The 23,384-nt window shown below is 44.9% G+C and overlaps 1 protein-coding gene across 1 annotated transcript in view; it reads right to left on the reverse strand.

Moving 5' to 3' along the window:
• The window catches only part of LOC119450644 (MAM and LDL-receptor class A domain-containing protein 1-like), a 78,482-nt gene that overhangs the window by 15,430 nt on the left and 39,668 nt on the right, over positions 1–23,384 (reverse strand). The window contains exons 11-18 of the mRNA XM_049666562.1: positions 22,746–22,851; positions 17,998–18,148; positions 14,432–14,525; positions 12,659–12,775; positions 10,400–10,650; positions 8,394–8,625; positions 3,999–4,121; positions 2,334–2,470 (exon numbers count right to left, since the gene is read on the reverse strand). Of these exons, the coding sequence (XP_049522519.1) occupies positions 2,334–2,470; positions 3,999–4,121; positions 8,394–8,625; positions 10,400–10,650; positions 12,659–12,775; positions 14,432–14,525; positions 17,998–18,148; positions 22,746–22,851 (1,211 nt within the window). The remainder of the gene's footprint in view (positions 1–2,333; positions 2,471–3,998; positions 4,122–8,393; positions 8,626–10,399; positions 10,651–12,658; positions 12,776–14,431; positions 14,526–17,997; positions 18,149–22,745; positions 22,852–23,384) is intronic.

Here is a 23,384-nt window from a genome sequence, read left to right on the forward strand (position 1 = left end):
TGCGCAACGCGACAGTGGATGGAAGCACATGCTCATATACGTCCTAATAGAATTAAAAAAACTGTAAATCCGCCGTTGTAGCGACACACACTTCCAGCAAAATTTACGGGACCCACAGATGTTGTCGCATCAATAGTATGCGTATCACCGACTAAAGCTACTGCAGTGCTATGCGGCTTGCGCAGTCCTGACGTCGACAATCTTTGATATGTCATAAGCCTGACGTCTTGCAAAGGAAATGGTTATGCGCAAACTAAACACAGACACAGTAATAGACACGGACGAGCGCAAACTTTCAACTGACTTTATTTTTTCCTACGTTGTCAATATATAATCGCAATGACGTATGTACAACAGCGGTCATCACGTGGCACACTTCATAGATTACAACGTGCCGCGCAAGAACATTTCAGTTTCCTTTAAAGAAATTGATGTATCACTTATAAAGGCATCTCCTTTTGACGAAATATGAAAAGCTTCCAACAGTTCACGGGTAGTGGTATCACGGCTTTTGCCCAAAATATTGATGCCTCGGAAATTCGGTTCACACATGCAATGCCGGACGTGCGCAGGCAAATGCGCATTCTCATTACTTTTTTAATGGACAGCTCATGTTCCCTTGCACGAACGTTGACGCACCGGCCAGTTTGCCCTACGTACGTCTTTCCACATAATAGCGGAATTTCGTACACCACGCCAACCGCGGATTTTACGCAGGGCGGCTCGTGCTTTTTGCCGCATCCTCCAGGATTCTTCTTATCAGAACATATCCTCGGGCAGAGCCCAGTGAGCTTGCACGGCGCTGAAAAAACAATCGGCACAGCGTGCCTACTCGCAACCTTCTTCAAATTATGAAAGGTGCGATGTATGTCGGGCAACACTTCAGGACGGCTCCAGCACTGCAGCCCAGGTTTTGCACCAGAGCGGGCTGCTTTTGATTCTCGCAGAAGAGACTCTGCAACTGCCGTAACTACCGTGCAAGGGTAACCGGCACCCAACACACGCCGAACCTGGACATTAAAACTATCCTGCATAGCATGTGGGCACGATTTCCTGAGTGCAGAACCCAAACAAAGTTTCACAATCCACCGCTTGACTAGCTTAGACTGCGCAGAATCATATGGCAATAATGCCTTTTGCGCTCTGGGGCTATAAGACCAGCAAACATGATCGTTTAAAAACCGAAGCCGTAGATCTAAAAACTGCAGCGAGTCATTAGAAGGGATTTCATGTGTGAAGGCTAGTCGCTTCCCATACTGCTGAAAGGCGTCAAGAATATCATCAGCAGACTTGTCTAAGGTAAAAACAGGTGGTTTCTTTAAAAGTATTAAAAAGTCGTCTACATACCTAAAAACTTTGATAACGTTAGTTTTGTCTAAGATTCTTGACAAACAACGATCCACGTCAGCTCAAAAAATGTTGCACAAGGCAGGCGCCACACAAGACCCAATGCAAATCCCTTGACGCTGCAAATAAAAACTATTCTCAAAGGCCACAAAAGTTGACCGAACATAAAATTCAAATAAACTGATAAAATCATCTACCGACATGCCAGCAGAATTTTGAAAGGCAATGGCCCCGCTGGCATCAATGCCAATTTCTAAGAATTTCATTGCGGTTAAAAGTAGTGCAGTCCGTGTAAAGACAAAGGCGGCTAATTTGTGCAAAAATTTTCAGCTTCTCAAATTGGCCAGGGAGATTAGATCTTCTAGGGGAAATTCACTCAGTGTTTTCTTTACGGAAAAAAACGCACAAGCCGGAAGTCCCATTTGGCACAATAATAAGTGAGAAGGGATCTGGGCAGCACTTGGTCAGCCAATTCTTGCTTAAGAAACTAAATGTACTTTCAGTTAATGATCCCTTTGATACCAAGAGTTCGGATGATACTGTGATTTTTGCAGGGGGGAACTTCTATTGATTTTATGTTCTCTGTCGATGTTGGGGATTTATTATATTCTATTCCTCATGGGCATATATTCGTTGCTGTTCGAGACGACATTGATGCCAGCGGGGCCATTGGCTTTCAAAATTCTGCTGGCATGATGGTAGATGATTTTATCAGTTTACTTGAATTTTATCTTCGGTCAACTTTTGTGGCCTTTGAGAATAGTTTTTATTTGCAGCGTCAAGGGATTTGCATTGGGTCTTGTGTGGCGCCTGCCTTGTGCAACATTTTTTTAGGTTACGTGGATCGTTGTTTGTCAAGAATCTTAGCTAAAACTAACGTTATCAAAGTTTTTAGGTAGGTAAACGACTTTTCAATGCACTTAAAGAAACCACCACAGCGTTGTCCGCTAAGTATGAAACACAGGTGTGGTGCGCAGGCTGCTTACCGTGAACAGGGGAGGAAGATCAGCACGTTCTACGGAGAACAAAGTCCACTGGCTTGGCGCAGTGGCTTGCACCATCGTTGGTTGCCCATCCAAGTGACGGCGCTCGTCGAGAAATCCAACACTCAACGACGCTCCCGCTAGAAATGTGAAAAAAATGTAGTTCTGCACGAAAAGCGAGGAATTAATTGCGATAGCAAAGTATTAGACAACAACACGAAGCAAGGTTCGTAGTTTCATTGGTCGTAGAAATTGCAGGGAACATTCGCTTACTAATTACGTTACTAATCATGGTTTCACGGGTGCATGGGCAAACATGAGCCGATCTCACTCGACGACCATGGAACACTCGTTGTAACGACACTGGCATGATGAAGAGCGACAGCAGCAGTGAGCGAATGACCCTTCGGGCTGCCTCCCGGTTCAACGCGAAGTCGGCGCGGGAGAACACAGCACACACGAAGCCATCAGCTCTCGGCGAACGTAGCCTTTGTGCCTACAGCAGATTACCTCCAAGATAGGGCTCGCCCGGTCACGCTCAGCCGAGTCATTCGCAGCCGCCGCCGTACTAGAGTAAACGTGGGCTAACCAGCCTCCTCTCCCCCCTCTCCTATAGTGCATGACCGCTACCTTCTCTTCACAATCCCCCTCTCTCTCTCCCGGCTTTCCCTCCCTGCGCTCGCAAGACGCCACCCCACAAAGCCGTCATCTTTCTCGAGTCACGCCCGCACCTGCAGCACACGATGTGCGGCCGCGATCCTATCACACTCGGACTTATACGGAACATCACGGCGATGGCAGAATTCGCCTGGAGTGTAAATTTAATTGCTTGCGCAATAAAATAAAGGAAAACACGATATATGGAAATCTGTCTATAACTACTAATTTCAAGGCACTATGACTACGAGTAACCCCTGTTTTCGAGAAAGTCCCTCCGCTCAATCCTCCCCCTTCACACAAGAAAGTGAAATGGGGTGCCACCCCTCGACAGAATTGGTGAGTGCGCGTCGTTGAGGCTTCACGGCAATTCTTGAGAGCCGTGACGTCGTCTTCAGCTGCGGGGTGGCACTGTGCTCAACTCGGTGGATTGGAGGGCAAGCTTCGAGTCGAGGATCGTTCGGGAATACGGGGTTGTGTTACGTGCATTCAAAGAGCGGATAACTCAAAAAGAATTAGCCAACTTCGGAACAACTGTTATATTCTTAATCTATTATATCAGCAACATTAAACAAGCTTCTTTTTCACACAGTGATATCACCCGCTTCTTGCTTTGCACGCTCGACGGTGAGGCGGAATTATCTTCGTCACTGGTGGGCGTCTGTTAGCGGCGTGAAATCAGCACTTTTCGGCATTTCAATTTAGGTTTCCTGCATGAAATTGGACAGAATTCAATGTGCCGCGTAAATTAGCCGTAGCAGCTTTCCGCAAGTTGAGAAGCATTAATAAATTCTACTCCCCATTAGGAACGAGCTTTATTAACTTGCGAAGGTAATTTGATTAATTTTCATAATTAGTTCTAAATATACTACCTCACGTATATTACGATGTTGGCTTTGGTGGTAAAGGCTTTCTCCAAGAAATCATTATTTCCTATTTTCTAACCCATTTTTAAGACACTTTCATTGAATTCTTTGAAACAATAATTATGTTTTGCCAAAGAATACTCACAGTTCTGCTTTATATTATAGTACAGTGTTAAACACACAGCAGGGCCTAAGGCGAGAGCCTGACTCTGCACACTGCCAAGTGATGTTGCAGCCATATCTTCTGCATCGAGGAGGAGGTAGTATCCTGCGAAGTAAAACACATACAAGATTGGTGTGTGTAAAAAGAAATAACTAGTGAGGTTTAGAATCGTGCGCTGCCGAACGTTTTGTATAGCCAGCCAGCCAGACGCAAAGGTGCAGCCAGTAATGTTTCAAGAATAAAGGAGTAAATGCTACGTCGCCGGTAGCTGGGCCACATTTCGTAATCTACCGTTCGATTTTTCATTGGTGAACAGCGGTAAACAGCAACCATAGACCAACAGCATAGAGGTAAACAGCAAAGCTGTTCTGTTTACCTCTAGCCCACGTATGCATCCCCCGCATGCGCTCTCATTGGGGGGGGGGGGGGGAGGCAACGGGTACCCTGGCCGTTTTACGTCCGTACCACGGCGCGTCGACAGCAATGCGTGCGCCAATCCCGGAGATAGTACAAGCCTGCTTCACGTCCGACCCACGGCGGAGGTGACGCAGGCTTCAAGCAGTCCTCCAACTTCAAAAAATAAGTTTAATACCTTGGGTCCAAATAGAACCACATAATTTCGGCGTTGTAAGAGGAACACTAGTCACTGGGTGTTTCAGGGAAGCATTAAAAAAATTTAAAGATTGCCTGTGCCAGATAGCACAATTCTAGTTCATGAGCTGGTCTACTCGAAGAGGCGGGCATTAATTGCAAGAAACATTGAAATGCATATTCGACTAATTAACAAAAATCACTAAATTGTTATTAACCAATTACCTTATCGCTCAGATTGCAATTTACAAATTGTAGCCGTGGAGTTCACAAGGCGGATACACTTGGAACGATGCATCTTTTTTTTTGTGCAAGTAATGTGTGCCTTTTCGAGCAGACCCCCAGCTCACGAAGTAGAATTGTGCTCTCTCCCACAGGCAACCTTTAAAATTTTTTTAAAGCATTCGCTAAATCACGCTGTATATAAGAAAGTGCACTTAGTGTAGCAAGGTGGCCTTCCTGCGCTTTGTTATTCGTTTTAAATCCTGCTTGACGAATAATGAAAGGTGGAAAGAGTGTGGCGAAGGCGCCTGTGCACGTGGCCTGCGCGTCTGTATTTGTAACGTCACGCGCGTCGGAGGTGCCGGGGCGGCTGCAACAGTGGTTGCGCAGATGCATCGGAGGTGCGGTGACCGCGGTGGCACTTCTCTCGGCGGAGTGTCGTGCCGTAATAAAACATGTAAGATTTGATAATATATGCAGACCATGCATGCAGCCCACGTACGCAGCCCACGTACGCAGTCTAAACAGCTTCGCTGGTAAACCGTCCCCATATGAATGTTGCGGCCCCCCAATATTTTTTTTATCATACGACGTGCTGAGTGGCTGATCATACAAACAACTACGCAGAAGAATTCAAACCATGTCCGGAACAATGACGGAATATGAATGACACAAGATACCGATCAAGGAAATGCGTCTACATTCATTCGCCTGCACTCATCGTTTGAATAATCGTCTCGTCAAGTGTGTTTCCATGTGTGCGTTTCTGTGATCCCTGTGCGTGTCTGTGACCACACATCATTATTGTTCCTAATTTGTCATTTCCACCACGTGCATGCAATCTTGCGCCTTCCTATCTACAGTAAGACATGTTGTTGGGCTAGTCGGGTCTCAGATTCTGCAAAATGCTTAAACTGTGCGAAGAAGTTGGGACGGGAACAGAAACCTAGACGCACACACAAAGCGCAGACAAGAATGGTTGTGTGCGCGCCTGTTTCTGTTCCCGACCCGTCTTTGCGCAGTTTAAACATTTTGCTATCTACAATCACTAGCCTATCTCTATCTCTCAGAGTGGTTGCAGGTACGTGCTCTCTAAAACAAGTTAACTATATTCGCACGGAAGACAAATGACCGCCGTCGACATCCAGTCTACATGCATCCTCGAGCCAATCTTTCGTCTTTTTTTAGCCTACAATATTAATACATGCGCTGGTGGTAACCAACCACGGCCCGTTAATCATGTCACGGGTGGGAGAACTCCACACCTTACCCGTCATCTGGAGCGGCCATAAGCGACGACCTCAGCCCCGTTGAAACAAGCACTTCCCAACCAGAAAATTTATGCATGGCTTGAGTGACTTACTGTGCTCGCACAATAACTAATGCGTTCATAAAGCGCTCGCGCCACTGGAGTGCCTGCAACGGTTCCTCGCGCTTCGTGCGCATGTCTGCGCTGCCAGGTTTATAGGTGGTCACACGGCTCGTTACTGCCCTTCCTTATGTGTGTGCATTAGGGCGGCAAGGTTTGTTGTCTACTGCTATTTTTAGATGAATGTTGGTTGGAAAACATATTGGATGTGCGCGGAAAATGACCGGCACACGAACGCGAATATGAACGCACAGACTATTTCCTAACAAGTCCTGTTGAAGTATGTAGTGGTTCGCGTTTTACGTCTAAGCGATCGACTTTGTGTAATTTGTAGCTTGCACAACTAACATGCTATTGAGTCAAGGTTGAGATATCCACAACAGAAATTCTCTAGCGTGGATGTTGGTGAGAAAGTGAAAGATGGCGAGAGCACTTTCTGGCTTATTTACTCCTCAGTGACGTGTAATTCAGCGCTGACCAGGACCGACTGTTACACTAAGGTAGTTGCGGGTTGCCAAAATGTATTGGCCGGCGAGCCACGCCCAGTACAGAGCTTTCGGGCCAATGCCGAAGTCTGTGCAGTTGTGTGCATGGTAGCGGTGCAGTAACTGAATCATCGCCGTAGAGGTAGGGTCGGGTGGCCTGCTTCATAAATATTACCTTGCATAGTTATGATTATTATTCACCTTCGCTTTGCATGTACGTGAATATGTGGAAGTAGAATAACCAGAATCTACAGCAGTGAGGAAGCATTTACACGCCAGCTTAGCCATTTTAGCTTAGTTGTGCTTATGCGCGAATGAAATGCTTCACGAAATGCATTTGGCCAATGACAATATAGATTGACGCCACAGCCTGTTTGGCCACATATCGCAGGCGCAATAAAGTACTTAAAATGCGTTTCAAATCTGATGCGGGAACAAATTTGCTGTATGCGTTTTCTTGCAACAAAATACTTTAGTGCTCGATGGTCATTGATTATGAAGGCAGCGAAAAGATGCAACGACTAGGTGCCAGAAACGAGATGGTAGCACCTAGCCACTGCCACTTATCAAAAGGCATACTCAAAATAAATCTATCAATTACGACATGATGCGGGTGTCCAGCAGCTCACTGAACTTAAATGCATAAGGGTCCCAAGCAGTCACTATTGATGGTCTGCGAAGTACATCTGGGGTTTCTAAAGAATAATGTTCATAACATTCTACGCTTGCATACGATTGTTATTGTTATCTTTTACGCCCGGTGTCTTGAGAATCATCAACCATGTGCTGAAACAGGCATTGCTAACGCCATCGTATGTTTATGTACCAAGCCTTGCCATCCTCGAGGTAGATGAGAAGTGGCGAAAAGTCATGTAAATCTTCAGAAGGCAAGAAGAATATTTGAAAGCAAACATATAAGAAAATCAACTTCGGCTTCCAAGAGGGAAATCAGAAGTTTTTCAACGCATCTAAAATGTATTGATCAGTTCATTCACTGAACGGGGCAGCCGTACTGCCACGCACTGATTGCCCGAAATTATTGGTTTGACTGTCTGGTAGTCTTAATACCACGATAAGAATGAACACATGTAGCCACAAGTCGTCCAAGTTTTAAAGTAAATCATCTGTCTTAAACATGTACATTTTAGAGCCACCAAGCCACGAAGATGAGACATCATAAAGCAAAATACTTTGCAAAGCGAAGCAATGCTTTTTTCGGTCATTCGGTCATGTTGGCTGTTGTATTTTGACCCCATCAGTGCGTTTTATTGTAAAACGCAAGAGTTCGCTTTCAGGAAGTATAAAAATTCACTTGCGTCTGCGTCCTGGATATCATGCGCGGATATCCGACGCCGAGTGTAGTATGCGATGATTAGTCAGCTGGTTGGTCAGCGAGCTGGTCCATTAGTCAATACAACGCTCATTCGGAGACACGACATAAGGTTTTTCAGAATTTAAAGTTGGGATCAAAGTACTGAAAAGATAACCGCGGTCACACAACCGCATAGGATGTAAGTAACAAAGTTGCAGGAAGCTGCTGGCCGCTGTGACCTGGAAAAATGTACGGCCGAAATAACAACAGCGTTCTTACAAAGGTGGTGTTTAAAAAGTTATAGCAAACACACGTAGTTGCTACAATACAAAGTTATCCAGCTTCATTCTTTTCAATATGCGTACACTAAACGCCGTCGATAACGAACACTTCCTTACCATCTTTCGTCCCGAGTGTGTGATCCCTTTCTATGCCAGTCAAATTGGAAACGGTAGCACCTCGATGACGGTACCATCGTGCGTTATTAAGGTTCCCGGCATTGAACCAATTACACATGTCCTCTTCGAAGGAGCAGCTTCCAGGAGAAGGACAAGGCAGATTACCCAGGCTGATATCGTCCACGGCTACTGCGCTGTCCAGGCTACCAGAGGTCGATCCGTCGTAAACAATCTGTGTGGCCAGAAAAAAAGTGTTTTTCTAGTTGCAACAAAACTGGAGGAAATTCACTGAATCGCTAGCCTCACAATTTGTAGACAGCGCTGGGTTCTTAACGTGGGCGTATCAACTACGTAGGACGCGGTAAATGTAGTCATCAAGGTGCGTATGCGCGTTTAATGTAGGTAGACATTTACACGTGTATTCGTTTGTCTTCGCGCGCTCTTTCCGAATGAAGTTTTCTAACTGACCCAAGCCTTTTTGATTTACACCATGCGCTGAACCACTGGTGCGAGGAAGTATTACGACGAGCGAATGCAATTGCATGACAGAATTTAATTAAGGGCTTTTACGTACCAAAACAACGATCTGATTATGAGGCACGCCATAGTGGGGGACTCAGGAATAACTTGGACCACCTGGGTTTTGAAACGTGCACCTAAACCTAAGTCCACGGGTATTTTCGCACTTCGAAATGCGGCCGCCGTGGCCAGGTTTTTATCCCGCGATCTCGTGCTTAGCAGCCCAACACCATAGCCACTAAGCAACCGCGGCGGGTAGTGCGGCAAGCAACCGTCTCTTCGCGTTGATCATCATAAAAAGGGTCCTAGTGGTGCATTTTATGCAACCCCTAACACAGTTTGTTTGTTCTCATCTGTAACGGCCACCTATTTCTCGCAGTGGGACCAGGAAAGCGAAACGCTTGTGACGGCACCGGCTGAAGGCAGACAGCTTCTATGCAATGAAGCCATCTCGATTCAGTGACTTCCGGTAGATAACGGAAAAGATTCTCGGTTTTAACGGGCTTTCACAACTTACGTGGTAAATCGGAGTGCCACATTCTTTGGTCAAATTGATAAACCTTTAGATAACACGACAGAATCAATAACCTTTATGAGCTAATCATCGTGAGCTCCCTGTGAAGGCCCTTCCCAGCCTTCAAAACCTTACATATATAGGACGCAGGCGACGAGTGGATGTTGCGGTATATACACAGAGGAACAATACGTGGACCCGGCTAGCTGCAGCATACGCATAGACATTGCCGAGAACTACGTCCTAACATACGAGAAATAAACGATGAACAGCGCTAGAAGGCGGACTGATGCAGCAGGAGAGGCGAAACGGAACGAGAAGGAAACAAATGGCCGGATTTGTGCATAACACACACTTCATGAGCAATTGATTTCAATGCCTTGCTTAAGCCTTTCCCTGCAAGCAAACAAATTCAATTCATTCACGCTGCTAGGCGTCAATACATTGTCAGAACATGTCACTAGTTACGATATAATATAAATAATGGTAAACTACAAATTAAACCGTCCCCGACCATGCCTAAGGTACGAATTACCGTGTACAAGAAGATCATGAGGCCGTTACCTTAAGACTCAGCTAATGAATCGATGATAACTGTCGCAGACAGCATACAATATGAACTTGTATTGCAGGCTATAGTTTGTCCTGCTCTATTGCACTGTTGGCTGAATCAGTAAGATGACCCTTTATTTGTAATATTAGCTTTCCTTCTTAATTTTTTACTTGCGCGCTGTTACACCTCATACGGGGTGGCAAGGTTCACTGCATTGTATTATCTTCTTTCTTGTGCATTATTCGTTTGCACATATGTATTCATCAATTCATCGGGAGCTTACGTGCGTAGCTATACACCTCTCAATACTATGCTCGAGGTTCGGGAGGAGCGTCCGTTTTCTAGGCAGAAAAACTGGAGTTTCGATCGGCGCAAATACGGTGCACTGCCGAGAACTTCGTATGCAAAAGTATCACTTACCGTGGGTGCTTCATTGAAAGCAGGTAGGTTGACAGAGGCAGAGAACCACTGCTTCATTGGGGCGTCAAATGTGGTACCGAACCAAAGAGACTCCTGCTGATTTTCATCCAGCACTCTGGTGACGTTAAGCGTTTCCGCTGAAGTTCCCGATATGAAGAACCAGAACTGCAGACACTTGCGCTGAGTCGCGTCGTACCATCCTTCAGGGCTAACCATGCGCCCACCTGGTGCCTTTGCCAAAGCGAAGTTTCCTGCGAGTACACGTATCACGTGACAAAAACGAAACGACGGACATTTTCGGGGAGCCGAATATCTATAAGACTGTCATAAAGAACACGCATGACACAACCACCCTTTTTTAGTGGGCACTTACGTTTCTGCGTACCAACTGTGGTGTTAAGAAATGCACTGAAACTGACTCCACTTTGCATCTTTTAAGTTACCCTAAGCAAAACTACTAGCTACATAGATCATCATTATATGCAAGCTTCAGGAGGAGGCCGAACACGCTTCCCCTGAAGGGCCAGTTTCCATACATGGACAAACGCTCAGTTATCCACTGCTCTACGCATCAAACAGTCAACGAGCATTGCCGCATACATCAAGTTTTCAGAAACTCCCACACGTAACATTTTTTGATAATCATTACGAGATTATCTATGAAGCATGTTTAATATTAAGTCACTGCTGCACGCACATTCCTTAATGAAAGTGCGGTTGATCAACCACGCCAGTTTCTGTTGCTCACGTCAAAGTTCCTAACTTGTGAGCAGAGGCGCACCTTCAGTGTTAAGTAATACGAGCAGTGACCGTAAGAAGACCACGCATGAAGCGATGGAACGGAACAGACACAAAGTTATACCACAGGAAGGCCGCATAATGGATTATGAAGCAAACGCCGGTACGTAAAAAGTGTTCACATCACATTAGATCTTGGCAAATTTTATGAGTTTCCATAAAATACACGCTCAACCAAAAGTAACCGTTGAGCTTGAAACAAAACGAGCATTTATCTTCCAATAAGCCCAGAATTTACATCAGCAGAGCAAACATCATTAGGCTGTAAGTGGGCTCAAGATGGGTCGGCTCTCCATTAAAAGCGAAGGACAAGTTGACAGTTGACAAGAACTGTATTAAAAGGTCCCGAGGAAAAAGATTAGGGGGGGGGGGGGGGGAAGGTACCCCAATCAAGTTCGTGGCTCCGCCTATGTCGGAACAGGGAGGTGGTGGCTCTCGGCGACGTCGCGGGCCCTCTGGATGGCCTATCGTTGATGCTTACTGTCCGCGCTTTGAAGTCGGGCGTCCCACTTGGACTTGTCGTGAAGATCAGAGCCCGCGTTGAACGGGCACAGCCAGAGCATATGATCGAAAGAGCAGTACTCGTGCCCATATTTGGAGCACGATTGCGGGAATTTGGAATCTATCTGATTGAGCGCTCTGGGGTGAGGTACGATCTCGTCTGTAAGAGTCGAAACGTGAAAGACTGAGCCCTGTTTTATTTTGGGTTAGGGGGAGGCCGCGTCAACGAAGAGTGCAGCTGTCCCGTGTGGATTAATCAGCGTTCCGCCCGAAATCGTGCCCAGTCAAAGGAGTGTGCCACGTTTTTCTGGGTGGAGCTTGTAGGGAATTCATCAGTTATCTCTGACTATTGAACATGACGAAAGCGCGGATGCCAGCTCTATCCAATATGCATAAGCTGAGCCGGCGTTAGTCAATCGTGACAGCTATTGTCAACTGGTGTAGAATCAGCAGTATGGATTGGAAGTGGAACTTTGGACTGCCAATTTTTAGTCTTAAGTTCAAATCCTCGCCGCATTCAGAAATTTTTTCTTCTTTGTAGCATTCTTGCAAATGATTTCGGGATTAAATCGAGGAACAATGGAGCTGCCGTTCTAAAAAAAGTGATTTATGTTAAACGACGATGTTGCTTTGAGTCTTGCAGTTTTGGTGATTTTCTTCATTTTGGACTGCTATGGGTGCAGATCGCTGTCTAGAGGTATGGCTAGCACGCGTGTGCAGGCGTTGCATTTATGCTCCGAGTTCATGAAATGAATCTTCCGTTGCTTGTCTGTACTCGTCTTGTATAATCCGTCTTGCGGCTTCTGTTCTCGCGCTGTTTATTCTAAGTGTTCATGATTTTCTGTTCCTTCACATGTTGCGGGTTAATGCCAGTGCGGTTGTATGCTGTTGTATGCCAGTGCGGTGTTGTGGGTTTATGCCAGCAGTGCCATTAGCTATTGTCAAAGTCACCAAGCTTACCTGAAGGTGACCGAGTGGTGTAATCAGCAGTGGGTAGTCTGACGATTTTCGACGTCGTACGTTCCCAGTTGTGCAACTGCCATCCGCACGCGTCGGACTCAAAGTCGCATACTCCATCTAAACAGAAAAATATATTTATTTGATTTGAGTTTCTACGTGCCGAACATACAATCTGATTACAAAGCATGCTGTAGTGAGGGACTCCGGAATAATTTTGACCAACTGGGGTTCATTAAAGTGCGCCCAATGCATAGTAGATAGACATTTTCACCTCTCACCACTATCGAAATGCTGCCGCCGTGGTCAGGATTCGATCGCATGAACTTGTGTTTAGCAGCTCAACACTATAGCCGCGAAGCCACCATGACGGATAGACGAAAAGTTAGGGCTCGTTGGAAACGCGGATAATGCGTGCGCGACACACCACATTTCTTTGCGTAAAATGCTGGGCTTTGTTTTCTACAACAAAAACTTCTCCGGAAAAAAAACTACCTTTTCGAGTGGTGTAAATTATTTGCTGAATATGGTTTCGCCCAATCACTGGGCAATATATCAAGGCAACACTGTCAAATTTGAAGCAACAAGTTAGCAGTTTGCATCAGTCCGTGGGTGCAGCCAGACATGATTTTGGTTCGTTGGTGTTGTTGATAAAATTGCCTGCCGTGACTCAACATTATCCTACGAAAAAACTGAGATATGAGTAGGTGTGCGAAGTAAATTATTGGCATCGGCTGCCACCAGCAGTTGCCTAAATGTGAAGTGTGCCTCATACATATAATTTGGCCTTGGCTCCATACATGTGTATCTAGAGCTACCAGCGCGCCTATCAGCGCTTATGACGGTTCCCTTTTCGATTTACAGCAACATATGCGCAGTAATGTGCGGTACAGACTGGTACACCTAATGTAGGTGTTAACCTTCAATTAAAATACCAAAGCAATCTACCGCGGCAAAAAAAAAATTAGAATTATGTCAGTGGAGGTTAGTGAAATCGCTAGGCTACAAAAAAAAAACACTTCCCATCAGAACTAACTTGTACATAGGCGAATTTCGATCATCGGTGTTGGCGTCTGCGTCACCATGATGTTCCGTATAAAATGCAAGTGCGATATGATCGCGGCCGCGCACCGTGTGCTGCAGATGCGAGAGAAAGCATGCAAGGGTGAGGCGAGTGGGATGGTGACTGTGTGCGGCGGCGTCTTCTCGCGTGCACAGTGGGCGGAAGGCGGGGAGGGTGCGCGCCGACTTTTCGGGTGAAATAGCGAGCGGTCTCCGCTTACACTCCGGAGGCTGAGCGTGGACGCACGCGTCCTGTCGTGGAGGTTATATGCGATGGGTTCGAAGGCTAGCCGATCCAGGATAGCTGATACCTTCGCGTGCGCTGCGTCCTTGCATGCCCACTTCGCGTGTAAGCGAGAGGCAGCACGAAGAGGATTTCGCTTGCCGCTGCTGCCGCTCTTCAGCACTGTTCGCTGTCATTGAGTGAGATGTTTTCATGTTTGCATGTGCGCACGTGACATCTTCCTTGTTAATTTAATTAGTTAGCGAATGTTTACAACAGTTTACACAGCTCGTGAAACCTTAGTGCGTATAGCTGTGGAATAATTGGGTTTCACAATCAACGCTTCGCCTTTGGGGCAGAACTGCGACAATTTGTTGTTCATCTTTTAAAATTGTTTCCTCGATTTTCGGTTTAGAGCCTTTATGCTTCAACTATGTAGGATGAAATGAGCACAAACACACATTTCTACTGAGAGAAAAATAATTACATACGTTTTTCGTAGTCACAGCGGCTGTCGTTGAGGGCGAAATTGTCTATGGCGATCACACCGAGAGTGCTGGCGTTCAGCACAGCTTCAAATACAAGCTGCAATAAGGTATGCATGAGAAAATTAAACTGGGTAAAACGTATAAGGTATGAAGCATACGGCGATAAAGATAACTGGGAATTGCGACACCGAATGGACCACAATTCCCAATTGCGCACGCTGCAAAATTCTACATGTATGCTTCTACATTAACAAATCTGTTATTGTATATACGCATTTGGAACTCATGATTGTCTACTGTCGCAGTAACTGTCCCGATATCACGCCGGCCACTTAACATGAGTGTCAGCCGCCTGCATGCCCACCAATCCTGAAACGCTGCTACGTAATTGGAGATCTGTGATTACAAGCCCTGGTTCAGGTCACCCGCAATGCCCCGAGGCATTTCTGTACGAGTAGGGGTTTAGTAACACAGCAGCATTAAAAGCCAGGATGTGCCAAACTTGAGTTGAAAAAGGTTGACAATGGTGGATAGGTGACGCCAAGTATAGGTAAATAGGCTAAAAGTGGTGTGTATAGTCATAAAGTCTTAGAAACTGTGAAACACTGTCGAAAGTTACTTGAGCGGCTTTAGGAAGTAAGAACATGGGATGCAGGGGTTGATAGCGTTTGCATACAATGGAAGAAAAAGCCTGAGTCGGTGCCTGTTCAGAAAAGGACACGTTAAAAATGTCTGCAATATTGTCAGCTGGTCATTGCAATACTCCCAAGTAGGCCGGCCTCTTTTCAGAAGCTAACTCTGGGTGAGAGATGTGTTTTCTAAACGTAAATGGAAAGAATGGCTTCGTAAAATCAATGTCTACACATTCAGATTTTCGATTGAGATATATAGGGCTTGACAAGGTGTAGTTTATTGTTCGGCTCCCAACGTTCCGCAAATCCCGTTCATATACGCTTTCTAAAAACAATTCTGAAGATACTAGTGTGCAGGACCAATTCTGAGGTAATCAGTTACGTTTCCAAAGATTAACCGCTGGTTGTTGAGAACACCAAAATGCCTATGTGCGACCGACTGCGAGCTAATCAGTAAAGCAGCGAAAATCAGTGACACCGGCAGCCGACCACAGTGAAACCTCAAGATTGTCTACGTATTTTCGCTGTGTTCGAGACAGCCCTCCTGAAAGCGCGCGCAGCGCCACAGATAAGGCTACGCCACCTTTTCTTCGGTCATGATTCGGGAGTTCTGTACCTAGCTAGAGAAACAAAAGTAAAATCAGTGCATATTACAACCTCCTGACGAACAAGTTAATGCACAAAAATAAAAAAAGGTAACACGACCTTATACATGCAAGAGCGGAAGACAAGACCACCGGTACGACTTGGCTATTTTTACGAGTTGAGAGCCAGTCGTTAAGGCGCACAAAGACTGCTTGGCGTTGTTGGTGGCGACATTCCACGTGGCAACCACCCTCTTGCTGCCAATAGAAGAACTTAATTGCAGTGCTCCAATATTTTCCGGAGCTTATTCGTATTCGACTGCCATCTATTTCGCAAGATGAACAGCGTGGACAATTACGCGATGGCAGCTATTCATGACTTAGTGGCTCTTTCTTATTAAGAGAGGCACTGAATTGTAGCTTATCGAAGATTTTATATACAGGCCAATTTTAATATTATTCATAGTTTGCATTTTGTCAATTATTGCAAGAAAATAAAAGTTAAAGCTTCAGGCATTGATAGGAATGACACAACGGGAGTAAAGCAGAACGGTCTTAGAACTGCCTAAGAAGACTATAAGTTTTAAAATTACCTAGAACAATACTATTGCGTATTTCATAGACAATAATGTTGTTGTAATCGCGCAATCATTAGAAATGGCCAGGCAAGTGGACAGCCACTTGTCTATGTGCATTCAAGGGTTGCGTAGGGTAACATAAGCAGAACATATTGGGATTCAGGGTTGGACATGGAAAAAAAAATTGCGCGAAATACTACACACTCTACAATGAAAATATGCTAGAATGGTACGTTGCGGTAGCATCGGAAGGAAGCTAATTTACTTACCAGTAGTTATGCAAACGGGTGTACCTATGGGTTGCCAGTTATTGCTACTACTAGTTACAATACGCGTTGCATGAATGCATGCATGTTTATAGCTCATAAGACTCTGCTTAGAATACGCATCGATAATACGGCACCCTCACCAACGCCTATCTACCCAAATGATCTAAAATATCCCGAATAAAGCAGCAAGGTTGATGTTGTCATACTATTCTTGACAAAAAAGCGTAACTGCTCTCAAACAACCGCTCAATCGCTGTCCACATGACATACACAGGAGGTTTGGTCGACTTCCTTTCATTCGTTGTATCGGATAATGACGCGTTTTGCCAAAGCACGCAACTGCGGCAGTTCAGCTCCTTACCCATCGGCCCACCTTGATCGATGCACACACACACACACACCCACACACACAACACACATACACGTATATATATATATATATATATATATATATATATATATATATCATCAGCCTATATCTTATGTCCACTGCAGGACGAAGGCCTCTCCCTGCGATCTCCAATTACCCCTGTCTTGCGCTAGCGTATTCCAACTTGCGCCTGCAATATATATATATATATACCAGAACTGGCCGCTCGTACTATTCACATTCGAACGGAACGCGTTACTTGCCTTAATGGGCACCATAAGTAATCGATCTGTGTTCCAGTCATCAGTCCTGACATACTTTACAACCAACGCGGCTATGTAAGCTCATAGCATGTAACAAGAGTTCTTGAGCCGCTGTATTATTGCTACGCGGTACTTGGGCATCCTATATGTGCTGCTTTTATTGTATATTACGTTAAGATTTGTCTTGCTCGTAGCAAAATAGTGGCTGATAGCGTTATTGGTGGCTCACATTGAAAATATATAGCTAACTGAATTTTTATTGGTTTATTTTCAAGGTGTTCGGAATTGGTTAATACTACATCATTAATAATTCACGCTTATGTACCGTCTACATGTTGTTTACCGTAGCATGTTATCGATGAATGCAATCTATGTTTACCCCCACGCCTATGTGTAATTACCTCACGAGCCCTTTGGGTAAGTAACTGAATATGCACATAAAAGTAACTACAGGAAATTAAGTTGCGCTATTTTCGTATAAAAGAGCGTGTGGTGGCGGAGCAGCGTCTAGCAGGAATAATGCTCCCGGAAAACGTTGGAGATCATTCCAGTGACCGGCGGGGAAAATTCTTACGGGCAACACACAAATAAAAAAAAAGCACTGGGCATGCGACTTCAGAGAAAGCAACGTGAACTAGCATAAATCGAATCAAATTGCTGCTGTACTAATACAAGATAACATTTCAAAAAATCGATTCGTTCACCCAAAGCTAGAGAAGTTGTCTTTAGGAAATTCGCGGTAGCTTTCTATATGGCCATAAGTATTTTATTTCAGGACGGGGCCTTCGTGCAGAAGCCAAGTGTCTACACGTTTTTTTTTTTTTTTAAGGTAGACTGATTTCATGAGTGTAGTAACCAAAAGCAATGCCCAACCTGATGAGGATCTTCAGAGTACAGCTGTACCCGACCTTGCTTCCACTCCTTGCCCTGCGGTCCTTGACGCATCCACAGCGGATCAGTGGACGAGTTATCCACGCGCTGCAAGAGTTTGAGCGTGCCGACGTTCGGGTGCCACATGTTGTACCTGCAAAAGCAATTGCGCTCCTGACGCTTCTTACTGGTGATTCACTACTGTGCAGCTTTTGGTTCTATTGAGGAAAGACGGAGATCCCGGGGTTGATATTCGTGATTGTCCATGAGGTGTTTCAACCAATAGTCCCCCGTCATTCTGAAGTTTGCTTTCCAGGCACTACCTCCTTCCTTCAATTTGGGAGAACATGGCTTGGTAGCGTACGTGCAGCATTTCCCTGCGTTCTGTACATCAATCGTACACGACATGTTGCGTCATGGGGATAAGATACGTTTGGAAATTGCTGGAAACATGAATACAAACAATTAGGACACAGTAGTAAAAAGAGTTAATTGCAGGAGTCATGAGGGAGGTAGTTGCCGAATACTACACCAGGGAGACCAATTCCTGTTCTGGTGAGGGAGTGACATTGTTGAAGCTTTAGTGGGCCTTCCTAATTTGGTTGCACCAGGAGTAGCATAGCCCCACTAGGTCTCGGCAATATATTTTTTTTGCCGGTGTCAGGCGCCACTCCATACCATCAATCAGGTAATCGAGAAATATGCGGAGTACAATCAACCTCTCTATGGCTTTCATAGATTATGAAAAGCACTTGATTCAGTAGAGATACCAGCAGTCATAGAGGCACTTACGTAACCAAGGTGTACAGGATGCATACTTGAATATATTGGCAAATATCTACAAGGATTGCACAGCAACCTTGGTGCTCCACAAGAAAAGTGGAAAGTTACCTATCAAGAAAGGGGTCAGGCAAGAAGACACAATCTCTTCAATGCTATTGACTGCATGCTTAGAAAAAGTACTCCAGATCTTAGACCGGGTAGGCTTAGGAGTGAGGATCAACGGCGAATATCTCACTAACCTTCGGTTTGGAGATGACAGTGTTCTATTGAGCAAGAATGGGGACGAATTAAAACAAATGATTGAGGACCTTAACCGAGAAAGTGTAAGAGTGGGGTTGAAGATTATTACGCAGAAGAGAAAGATAATGCTCAATAGCTTCACAAGGGAACAGGAATTCAGGATCGTGAGTCAGCCTCTAGAGTCTGTAAAGACATACGTTTATCTAGGTCAATTACTCACATGGGACCCTGATCATGAGAAAGAAATTTACAGAAGAATAAAATTGGGTTGGAGTGCATACGGCAGGCATCACCAAATCCTGACTACGAAAGAAGAATGGTAACCGAGGGGCTCGATTTTATTAGTCATAACCACATAAAGCCAACAGACAACGAAGCCAAGGAATGCATCGGGGAAATTAAGTGTACTTCAAATTGGAATGTAGAAAATAATGAAGAAAAGGGAAATGAAAGTGGACGAAAAATAACTCGTCGCCGGCGGGAGCCGAACCCGCAAACTCCGCATTGCGCGTGCGTTGCACTACCAATTGTGCTACAGCGACAGCCATCAATTCGTCCACTAACTTGGGTATTTATGTTTACTAGATCTAGCCCTAGGAGTGTGAGCCAGCGCCACTCAGAACCATGATGGGAGAATGTGGAACATCCTTTTTAGCCCGATGGCGTCCTGACTAGGAGCTTACCACTGTCGTTGAAAAGAAAAGTGTACAATCATTGCATTCTACCAGTGCTAACATATGGGGCAGAAACTTGGAGGTTAACAGAGTCTCGAGAAAAAGTTAAGGACCGCACAAAGCGCGATGGAACGAAAAACATTAGGCCTAACGTGAAGAGACAGGAAGAGAGCGGTGTGGATCAGATAGCAAACGGGCATAGCCGATATTCTAGTTGGCATTAACGGAAAAAATGGGTCTGGGCAGGCCACGTAATGCGTAGGGTGGATAACCGGTGGACCATTAGAAAGCGAAGAGAAGGAAAGCGCAGTCGAGGATGGCAGAAAACTAGGCGGGGTGATGAAGTTAGGAAATTTGCAGGCGTATGCTGGAATCAGCTAGCGCAAGAAAGGGTAATTGGAGATCGCAGCGATAGGCCTTCGTCCTCTCCCTAATAGAGGCTGATGCTGATGATGAATAAAAAGAGAAGAGCGCGTAGGTGTGTGGGATGCTGCTCTTAATCGTTTGTTCTTTGTTACCTCCTATAGTCTATGATTTTTAGATGTATTACCTTGAAGAGCTTTCTAAAAATTGGGGTACGTATTCAGAAAAGCGTTCTTACAATAAAGCGGTTCGTATAAGAGCAGCTGCCAGCGAAGGAGGATGTCCGGCAAAATAATACTGGAGGTGGCCAACATTTGGAAACAGTACGTCGGGACGAAAAGCTGTGTTCTTCTTCTTTCTGGGGTTTTACGTGCCAAAACCAGTTCTGATTATGAGGCACGCCGTAGTGGAGGGCTCCGGACTAATTTTGACCACCTGGGGTTCTTTAACGTGCACTACAACGCAAGCACACGGGCGTTTTTGCATTTCGCCTCCATCGAAATGCGGCCGCCGGGGCCGGGATTCGATCCCGCGACCTCGTGCTCAGCAGCGCAACGCCTTAGCTGACTGAGCCACCCCGGCGGGTGAAAAGCTGTGTGAATTCGGGTGCAGATGATTTTGTCGCGCGTAGGCAACTGTCGTCGAGGTTCTACAGCTGAAGCGATTGAAGCAAATATCTCGCGTATTGAAGTCACCACATTTAAATCCCGGCAAAAGTTGAGGGTCCCGTTATTTCTACGATGACAGCTGTTTATAACTGAATTCAAGTAAATGCAATTCAGTTGATCCACATCGTGTAGATGTGGAAAAGCTTGGTCGAAAAGGAAGAGAATTCGCCTAAAGAAAACCAAGCACCCATGTACAAAGCATACAACAGAAGCATATATTCCTATTACATGCATGGAATAAAAAGGCAAAACACATGAACATTAGAAAAAAAGTTACAACGCAAGGTTACAAGGTTACAAATATATTCACAAGGCACAAACATGTGCTTTCTAGTCTGAAACCATTAAGTCATTGATGACATATCACGTATTACAGGGAAGCCTTCAGTTTGAATTGAGCATTCCGGCACATTTCTGTTTCTATAAACTAACTATAACGATATGACTTTATGGGCGGTAAGTTCCGGGAGCCCCTTAAACTATTGAATTAGATTGATTTAATCCTGGTGTTTTACGTGCCAAAACCACGATCTGATTATGAGGCACGCCGTAATGGGGGACTCCAGAATAATTTCTACCTACGGGATTTTTTTTTGTGGTGCAGGTAAATCTAAGTGCACTACAGCGTTCTTCCATTTGGCTCCGTCAAAATGTGGCCACCACGAACGGATTGAACTTGTAACATCGAGCTCAGCCGTGCAGCCATAACCACTGGGCTACAACGGCGAGTTCATAAATCGTTGCAGCGAAATACAGACTTGCGAAAGTTCTCCAATTTATACTCCCCAAATGGGAATCACGTGCTTGTGAGCGACTCATTTGCGTATGCTTGATACACGTAAGCGCGAGCTAACGTTACGATTACTTTTCTTTCAAAGAACTATATAAATTATGCGGGTGTGTTTTTTTTTGTCAAACACTTTTTTTGCATGCCTACAAGATTTAGTCAAAGTCATTCGCCACAGATGAAGTATCTGCTGAGGTGGCCATCATTTATATAAAGAAAACGAAAAACACTTATTTAAATAAATAAAATTATTTCAATAAACTTCCGAGCTACAAACTTTACTGCACTTGTTTCTACTGGAAAGTTGAAGTCACTCGTCATCGCAGTTTAGATTTGTGTTTCTATACATCTTGAAATGGCCTTCTGGACTCAGCTAACTAAGTGGAGGTAAATTTTCGATTCAATTCACCTAATTATATATTTGAACGGGGCTCGCCGTCCAACTCCTCTGTAACGTATAAGGAGGGCATAAATGGACGCAACCGTCGCAGTTCCTTGTGAGAAGCTGATGCCGATTGGCGCCTTCCGCGTCTTCCAATTGAACGCATAGTCACTTTTACGACGCCCCACATACATCAACTCTCCGAGCCGTGCTTCGAGGTTCCGCTCACGTAATTAGGTGAATTTAACAAATAATGTCACGGTAATAATTTTCATCTACAACATAATGCCACAAAAGAGTATATATATATATATATATATATATATATATATATATATATATATATATGAACAACTCAATCACGTACGGCTTACGCACTCTATTGGTATATATTCGTCTTAATATCGCCGAACGAAGTGTTTGCTGATGGTGCACGTCAAAAATGTTTACCTGTCCCATTAACTAATAGCTATATGGGGAAATGTGGCAGCTTGACGAGTTTCCGAGCTTTCTGCCACTGGACGCTTACTAGCACCGTGCACAGCCACACACCATGATTAGGCACAGAATAGTTCTTGTGTTTCGTATCACTTGTGATAAAAGATCTGCTGCGAGCAAATAAAAATGAAAATAACAGAATTTTCAGCTGGACAAAAAAAAGCACACCTATCGCCTTATGCAAAATTTGAATTTAGAGATTATTTCATTCTGAAGACATGAGCTCAAATTTCATACATGCCGTAACCACATTCATTCACTGATACAGGGTGTACCATAGGATTCAGCTTGTACCTCAGCTTTTCTTTTATATTTATTCGTTTTATAGAATAATGAATGTACCGGGCGCGACTTACCAAAACGTGAAGCAACGGCCAGTGTCTGGAGTTGGACTCATGCGGATGGAAACGACGCGGGCAATCCTTATCCTCGGTGCGGTGTTGATGGCATACATGTAGGCTCCTGCGCAACGTTTGGAACCATAAGCACATGCACAGTTTTTACATTAAGACACATGAAAGCTGACGGAGGCTGAATTACGCCGAAGTAAACAAGAACGCCAGTAAGAGGCACACATAGTGTACGTCTTGTGTCCGTGAACGGAAACCGAGAGATCAGAATCGCACCTGGAAGATAATCACCCTGATTATGCACGGTGGTAACTGCGGCCGTGATCCACGATGCCAAAGCTAGTGCTAGAAGGGAAGAGGACGAGAAGCGTGCAAGCAGTGCTGTTTGTACAAACTTAGACTAATCCCTTAATGGTACGCATCTGGGAAGTACCGCCTATATGCGATGTGCTATAGCGGATACAGGTCATCTATGAGGACACCTACCCCAACAATCTCTTAGAGGTGGCTATAAATACTTTTCCCTCTAGAATTCGTGTATCATCATCATCATCAGCCTATATTTTATGTCCACTGCAGGACGAAGGCCTCTCACTGCGATCTCCAGTTTGTCGGAGTCATGAGGGAGGTAGTGGCCGAATACTG

This window comes from Dermacentor silvarum, chromosome 4 (genome assembly GCF_013339745.2).
Source record: "Dermacentor silvarum isolate Dsil-2018 chromosome 4, BIME_Dsil_1.4, whole genome shotgun sequence".
Lineage (NCBI taxonomy): Eukaryota > Metazoa > Arthropoda > Arachnida > Ixodida > Ixodidae > Dermacentor > Dermacentor silvarum.